This window comes from Papaver somniferum, chromosome 9 (assembly GCF_003573695.1).
Source record: "Papaver somniferum cultivar HN1 chromosome 9, ASM357369v1, whole genome shotgun sequence".
Taxonomy (NCBI): Eukaryota; Viridiplantae; Streptophyta; class Magnoliopsida; order Ranunculales; family Papaveraceae; genus Papaver; species Papaver somniferum.
In genome coordinates this window covers 133,978,684-133,986,809 of record NC_039366.1, presented here as the reverse complement: position 1 = coordinate 133,986,809, position 8,126 = coordinate 133,978,684, and the positions used below count along the sequence as shown (strand labels likewise).

Genomic DNA, 8,126 nt, shown 5'->3' with positions numbered 1-8,126 from the left:
AAGTACAAGTTGAATCCAGGGAAATTCTGTTAAGGTCTGAAATTCTATATTATCAGGCAATCAAGGGGAGATTCAATCTTAGTCATTATGAAGACTCAAGAAACAATGATGAAGACAATTACTCAAGAATCAACCCAATATCTTTTGTGTTAGTCTTAAAATTATCCATAAACTTCAAAATTTGGATACTCTTAATATAGCTATCTTGTGTAAGAACAACGTAAGCAGGCTTGGCACAAACAGACTTTTGTCTAAGTTTTTTTTTTTTAAAAAAAAATGGGTATCAAATTTTGGAAGGGGATGACTATACATAGGGCTGAACATGGTGTCGGTTAACCGTTGGAAACCGACCGAACCAGACCAATAAGAAAGAAACCGAACCAAACCATTTAGATTTGGATTGGTTTGGTAGAAAAAGTTGAAAAACCGACATTACTGGTTTGGTTTTGGTTTGACCTGAAAACCGAACCAAAAACCATTGGGGAACCGATTAATTTTTAAACTTAGTTTTTACTGTCGATTTAAAAGTATTAGATTCTACCCATTGATTTAGAGGATAAATAGAAACCCTAAATCTAATATTTCATTATGATACTCTCCCTCTTTCTCTTTCTCTCAACCGCCTCCCTTCTCCACCCCCAACTACAACTGCTGCTACTCGACTTTTTTCTTCCCGTCTTCCTTCTTTTTTATTTGTCAATAACTAAATTAAGATATATTATATATCTTCTTTCGATCTCTAGAATTAGAGTAAGCTTTAACTATTCTTGATTTTTCTTTTTTTGTCTGTATATTTGTGTAAACCAATACTATCGGCAACTACGATTTTTTATCTGTAAATTTGTGTATTTTTTTTTTGGTTTGACATAATTATTGGTTAACCAAAAACCACTGGGACAAACCGAAACCAACTGGAACCATTTGGAAACCGAACCAATGATTAATGGATTGGTTTGGTTTAGATTTTTAGAAACCAATAGTATTGGTTTCGGTTTTGGTTTGGCTAGAAACCGAACCAAAACCGACCATGAACAGCCCTAACTATACACTATTGTTTATCTTTATCGCAAGTTTTAATGATTTTTAAAATTTTAATATACCCCATTACATCTTTTCTAGCCGTTGAGCCTAAAATCACACTTTCTTCCAAGACCCACACAAAGGGGAAAAACAAATCTCATCCCTTTTCATATGATCTCCTCTCTCTCTCAAATTATTCTCTCTCTTTAGTTTCAGTTCAGAATTTTTGTTCTTGTACTTTTTGCAATTAGGGTTTGGGATCCGGTACAGTGAGAAGAAGAAGAAGTAGAAGAATGAAAGGGGTGAAAGGAAAACTTCTAAAGAATTTGAAATCAATTAAACCCCTTTCAACCCTAAAACAAGCTGATAGAATTCTCCAAGCAAATGGATTTTCGTTAAATTCTCTTATTCCAAATACTGAGAGCAGAAGAAAAAATCAGACGAACCATCAATGCAAATCAAATGTACTAGACTCTGATCGTATGGATGTATCGATGAAAGATCTTGAAGATGATGAAATGGAAGATGAGTTGGGTGAAAACAAAGAAAACATCGGGCCCAATATAAAGGTAAAGGACCCAACAATGTCTGTTAAAGATGATTCAGAGAATATTATCTTATCAGATTCAAAGCTTCAGATTAGGTCAGTATCACAACTTGATGTTGAAATGATTAATTCAAGAACTTCACCCACTAGTCTTAGTTCTTCGTTGGAAGAGATTGATGTTACAGTGTTTCGGAGACCTGATTTGAATTCGCCAACATTGTTTGATCCAAATCTTCTAGAAGCATTTCAACTTGTAGTGATGGAGTATATGAGAGCTCAAGAAGTAGAGAGAAAAGTTAGAACAGATAGAGTAAAAGAAGACGAACCTCCTTCGAAATCACGGCGTATCGAGGAAGAAGAAGACCCGTTCTTAGAATTCGAAGAGAAATGCCCACCTGGAGGAAATGAAAATGTGATTCTCTACACAACTAGTTTAAGAGGGATAAGGAAGACGTTTGAAGACTGTTGTAAGGTTAAATTTTTGCTGGGGAATTTCAAAATTATGTACTATGAAAGAGATATTTCAATGCATTTAGATTACAGGGAAGAATTGTGGAGTGTTTTGGGTAGTCGACTAGCAGCTCCGAGGCTTTTTATTAGAGGAAGATATATCGGTGGTGCCGATGAAGTACTTGGATTGCATGAACAAGGGAAATTGTTGAAGCTTTTTCAAGGGATACCAAAAGATCAAGCTAATAGTCCATGTGATTGTTGTGGCAGCTTTCGGTTTATATTGTGTTATAAATGCAATGGAAGTCGGAAAGTTGGGAACGATGATGGAAACGATCTGTTGCGGATTCAATGTTCACAGTGTAATGAGAATGGCTTGATTGTATGTCCCTTTTGTTGCTGAAATACAAATTCTCCTTCCTTTTCTGTTGTATTTTACATATTCTTCATATTGTATGATTCTTGGACTCCATTATATTGAGTCGATCAAATAAACTTCTCTGTCAGAAGAGATGAGCTTTTATATAAAACAAGGTGTTCTGCTACCTAGATGGGAAAACCTGTGGTGACAATTCTAGGAGTAAAACAGAAAGAAAAATGACAAAGAAAAATGTTCATACTCCGTGGAAATACATAGGGCAAATGTTAAGAATACGAGATTACAGGTAAGATCAGTTGGTATGGAACAGAAAAACTAAATGACACAACAAATGATGAAATAGGTAAGATCAGGTCAATACAGACACCCGCCACTCCGGCTTGCATTATAACAAAAGCTGCTGACAGCTGCAACAGCAATTGTAACAAGCACCTAACATCATCAGTTAGATATCCTAAGAGGAAGAACACAAAACCCAAGAGATTCTACCACTTGAATAGACAACAAGGCGATAGAAACGGGAGGCCCTTGAAACAAAAAATTCAAATGCAAACAGGAGGTGCCTTAGGCTGATCTTCTGCTACCTCGGAGTTCAATGACTGGGTGTCTTGTGGTTTTGACTCTTGCTGGCTCTCTTTACTGTTGCTGTTGTTGTCTTGTGAGGTTTCTCCTTTTGTATCGTTCTTGGAGGGGACCACATCCCCCACCATGACCTGCTCAGAAGACTCCTTCCCCACCTTCGCCTCTGTCTCAGCAGCTGCCTCACCATTTGACCTAGTTATTGGAGCAGGAGCCTCAGAGCTTTCTTTCTCAATTACTGGTGGAGTTATTTTCTCTGGCTGACTTTCCTTTCCATCGGAGTCATTCTTTTGATTGGCTTCTTGCACTTCGGGATTTTCAGGGCTATCGAAGTTATTCTCTGGAATGACTTCCTCGACTTTGGCTTCCGATCCCTCCTGCATCGCCTCCGTGGTAGTAATTTTTGACTGACTTTCATTTCCATTGGAGTCATTCTTGGTTTCTTGCACTTCGGGATTTTCAGTGCTATCTGGAATGATTTCCTCACGTTTGGCTTCAGATCCCTCCTGCATCGCCTCCGTAGTAGTAATCTTTTCAGCATTTTTGTCATCTCCACCTTCTGCCTCTTTCATCTCAACATCTGTGCTTTCTTTAATTTCTTCTCCCGCTGCAGTTTGCTCATCTTTAGGAGTCTCTACAGCAACAGCATCCTTATCCTCCTTTGCTCCCTTCTTTGAGCTTGATTTCCTCTCACGCTTTTGCGCTGGCTCACTTTCTGGAGACTCTGTGGCCTTTGACTTTTCACTAATTCTTGCAGAACGCCTTGGCGTACTTCCTGTTTACAGTCATCATAGCAAAATAAACATAAAATCCACATGTATGTGTGAGAGTGGGAGTTTACATGTATAGACAGAAAGGTTACCAGGGGTCCAGTCAAACTCAGAGGCAGAAAGACCTCCTGGGTGAGCCTTAAGATACTGGTCCAACTGTTTCTTGTTCTTGATCTCCTCGCCTGTTGGAGATACAAATATTATTTCATTCCTCTTCGGTGTCCCGCTTTTCTTCGGAACAAACTACGAGTGACCAAAAATAAGTAGATTACTATAACCATGATGGAACAGGACAACCACGAAATTTAAAGTAATGTATAACATCGTTAACAAATACCAAACTATAAGTGAAGCATGTTAGCCAAAGTGACTTAGCCCGAAGAAAAAAATTCTAAATAACTAAGAAGTGATAATCAAAAGCTAAATGAAAAGGAAATCATAATTCCACTGGACATATAAGATGAGATTTCTGGCTGAATATGTTACACTTTTGCAAAATCAGAAGAAAGACATGTTAATTTGCTTTCAAATTGTGTTAGCTTCAAACTGAAGAAGGAACAAGGTCAAACCAAAAGCCTGATGCTATTTCAACAAACTTTATCAACATAATAGAAAAGCTTGTCAGACCAACAATATCTAGAACACACAGAGTACCTCATATATACTTAGTGGACTCAAAAAAGTTCCAATAAGGATAACTGAAATTGGAATAGCTACATAGTTCTCTGGTAATGCAACTACACTTCAAAGAGTTGATGAACTGACAAATTCTCTAAAACATTTGATGCTGTCATGAGTGCATTACCAAGTAGGCTTGGAAAAGTAACACTATTCAGTGGATATTATTACATTTGCGTAAGCTAAAATTAGAAAGTAGAAACTTTTGGACTTCGGTGGACATACTGAACTAGCATTTTCCTTCTTATGGCACCAGCATGCATCAACTCCATGCTAAAGCAAACATGCATAACAAAAAGACCATGAACATTCATGCATTTATTCGTTCAAACGCCATATCCTCTTTCCTGAGTACATAACTTTACTTCCAAAAGAAGAAGACATTATGTAACGATATTAAGTACACATCAAAGACAACATATGCTACTCTCATGTTGGAAAAACAACATATGCTACTCTCATGTTGGATTGAATCCTACCATAGGATCATTATTCACTATATAATAAAGTAAACTCAAGCGTGCCATACAGCCTTGACCAATTCATTTCCATTCCAAGGGGATTAAAAGTCAATGTTTTCCAGGACTCGGCTTAGAAATATAGCAAGAAAAAAATAAAGCAAGTCGGTCAAGCTACACTACCATACTGAGCTAGATCAGAATCTATTACCAGTTTCCATGGCTTCTTTAACCACAAATGAAGCTGCAAACTCCGCATTCTTGATTTCTTAATAGCAGTAGAATGCACTATGATATAGTATAATACAGTACAACTCTTGAGTAGTATGCATTAAGGTAAGGACACCCATTCTGCTTAAACAGGTCACAAGATCTAAGAGACAAGAGTTGTCTTCACAAGGACAACATCAACATATACCAGCAGTACTGACATTGGAGGACTATAAGCTCAAATAGCTTAACAAGTAATGATTTACAAGAAACTAAGTGTAAGTTCAAAATGTAGAGCTCCTATATAAAAAGAACAAAATGTGTTCAACAATAACAGCAGTTCTTTCATTTCTCTAAAGCAGATGCATCCAAAAGCAAATAAGTTCCTTACGGAAAATACTACCAATCACTACATATATCTAAAAAACCCTAGTAATGCTATTCAAAAAAACCCAAAATGGCTTTCAAGTAAACTAGTAAAGTTCCTGCATCAGGGGCAAAATCAAAGAACTCATCAACCACGAGTAATCCAACAAAAACAACAGCTATTCATTCTATATAATATGAATTAGATGCACACTAAAGCTAATTAGTTCACCGCCACACACAATAAAAATAAAAAACAACAGACATCAAACTACATAAACCCAAACCCTAAAAAGGCTATTCCAGGTACAATAAATTTTTTAACCCTAGTTAAGCTTCCACAAAGGCTATTATTCGAGAAAACATTCTTGCATTAAGGGAAAAATCAACTAAATCCAACCAAAAATAAAACCCCTTTTAATTCTAAAACCCTATCAAACAAACTCCTCTACCTGAAACCCTAATTAAAGTTCCGAACATTTCAGCAAGAAATTAGAAACTAAAATCACAAGAAACTCGGATGATTTAACAACTAGGAAATCACAATAAACAAATACACACAAATAAAAAGGCAACAATCATATGAAACTACAAAAATAAGTTAGAAATTAAACCTTCTTTTTCCAACCATCAGGTGCAGGTAAATCAACTGAGGCTCCCTCGTCTTTATTTTCCATGTTTCCAACTTGATTATCCTTCTCTGTGACTTCAATCTCCTTATTGTCTACCAAATTCGCCATTTTCGAAAAAAATCACAGTTCAGTTTCCCGCTCTCTATATATAAAATGTCAAACAAAGTAATCGATTTCTGGTTTATATAATGGATTAAATAGGGGAAAATGCAGAAAGCGGATCTCAGGTCTAGAAATTAACTTTAGAAGATATTAATTTTGAAATCCGGAATACGAGTTTCTAGAACACGTACTGCTATTATTAACCGTCCACGTATAAATAAAAATGATCTGAATGAGGTTTTACTTCATTGGGAAAGTGGGAGTTGGATAAGTACAGCGAGATGAGACATACGGTATAGATTAGTTGTTTAATGAAGTATATACCGTTAGGTTTTGTAACGAGACAACTGACGATGTTATAGCACGATTGCACGTGGCAGGGCCGTATCAAGTGCTTAAGAAACATAGGCAATTGACTAGGGCCCCCGGATTACAGGGTCCCCAAAAGTAATCTTTTTATATACTATAGTTGTGTATTCGCCTATCGCAGAGGGAAAAAAAAAAGAAACTTGTCATCTCAAGTTTTCGCTATTTTGGCCCAAAAAATCATCGTATGTTTTAGCCTCACTTAGTATCGGATTGTTTAGTATACAAAAGTAAAACCTAACTCGTTAATCCATTTACATTCCATCATTCTCGGAGCACCTATTTTTTCATTTCTCGACATCCAGTAAGTTCACCGATTAGAATCTATTTCAACGTAGGATTCTTTAATTTTGTTTTGGTTTATGTTTAAATCTACATGACATTATTGATATGGGTATATATTTTTTTACCGTTAAGTCGTTGTCAGATACTCGGTGGGAAAGTCATATAGAGAGTGTCAAAGCAATACGATTCCAACTTCCTGAAATACGGGATGCTTTGCTAGAGTCGTTGGGAATCCATTGACTTTAGTGCGATGAAGGGGAATAACATCGATTATGATACGATCATTGATGAATTTTAATTGAGGAGTCCCGGAAAATCAATTATATGTAGAGGAACTATTTTTGTTTCTTGTTTTTTTAAACATACTTATACTATCAGTCTTTTTACTTTAAACAATCAACAATTTTTTTAGGGCCTCTATTTTCGGTTTTCGCCTACGGCCCCTTGAAAGCTTGGTACGGCCCTGGCACGTGGTTGCTTACTTGTGTGTTTTTTTTAAGCATGTAACCAAAGAATAGAACTAGAAAGAAAATACATGCAGATATCTTGTAGACTTGTACCCACTGTCACCAAGTCATCTGAATCTTACCCACTGAATCATCTGAAATAATTTCGTTGATAAAAAGTGGGACTGTCTGGTCTCATATTGTTGTCGATAAGTTTTTCTCCATAAGCTATGTAATTTGCTAAACCATCTGTCGCTTGATTCCTTTCTTTATAGTTGTGTTGAATGACACACTATAGAATTTATTCCATGTTCTATTTTATTTCGGAAATCCTTTCTGCAATGTACCATGGGGTTTTTGTGTCGGTTTTTATAAAGCGCATCAAGTTTTCCGAATCTGTTTCGAAGATAACCTTTTGTCATTGTCTTTTCATCGCCTTCCTTGAAGCTAGAAGAGTTGCCCACGTTTCAGCTATTAAAGTCGTAGTTATTCCCAGAGGTTGTGCTAGAGCCATCACAACTTGAAAACTCGAATCCCTGCAAATAAATCATGTGCTCGCCGCTCCTGGATATCCCCTCACGGCCCCACCGATGTTGATCTTTAACCAGTCTGGTTGTGGTCTGTTCCATCCTACTATTATTGTTGTTGTTGATCTGGTATTTATTATAATGGGTGAAATCGGTGGAACTCCAGGTAAAATCGTGGTTGCTTTTTTTTTTTTTTTTTTGCTAAGAAAGAAATTGTATTAAACCGGAAAGTAATACATATAACAACAATAAACAAATCATATAGACTTGTATCCAGTAAACATCGAGAAAATCAATCCATAAGATTAATT

At 36.5% G+C, this 8,126-nt stretch overlaps 2 protein-coding genes across 2 annotated transcripts; one reads left to right on the top strand and one right to left on the bottom strand.

Moving 5' to 3' along the window:
• Positions 1–1,116: 1,116 nt before the first annotated feature.
• Positions 1,117–2,442, top strand: LOC113309862 (uncharacterized protein At3g28850-like). Its single transcript, XM_026558380.1, has one exon. It carries the CDS (start codon positions 1,314–1,316, stop codon positions 2,418–2,420), a length of 1,107 nt encoding a protein of 368 aa, XP_026414165.1. The 5' UTR covers positions 1,117–1,313; the 3' UTR covers positions 2,421–2,442.
• A 173-nt stretch (positions 2,443–2,615) lies between these two features.
• LOC113309863 (methyl-CpG-binding domain-containing protein 11-like) lies at positions 2,616–6,285 on the bottom strand. Its single transcript, XM_026558381.1, has 3 exons — positions 6,072–6,285; positions 3,838–3,988; positions 2,616–3,750 (listed from the first exon to the last, which is right to left on the bottom strand). The coding sequence occupies exons 1-3, from the start codon at positions 6,195–6,197 to the stop codon at positions 2,939–2,941; spliced, it is 1,089 nt and encodes a 362-aa protein (XP_026414166.1). The 5' UTR covers positions 6,198–6,285; the 3' UTR covers positions 2,616–2,938.
• Between the last annotated feature and the right edge of the window lie 1,841 nt (positions 6,286–8,126).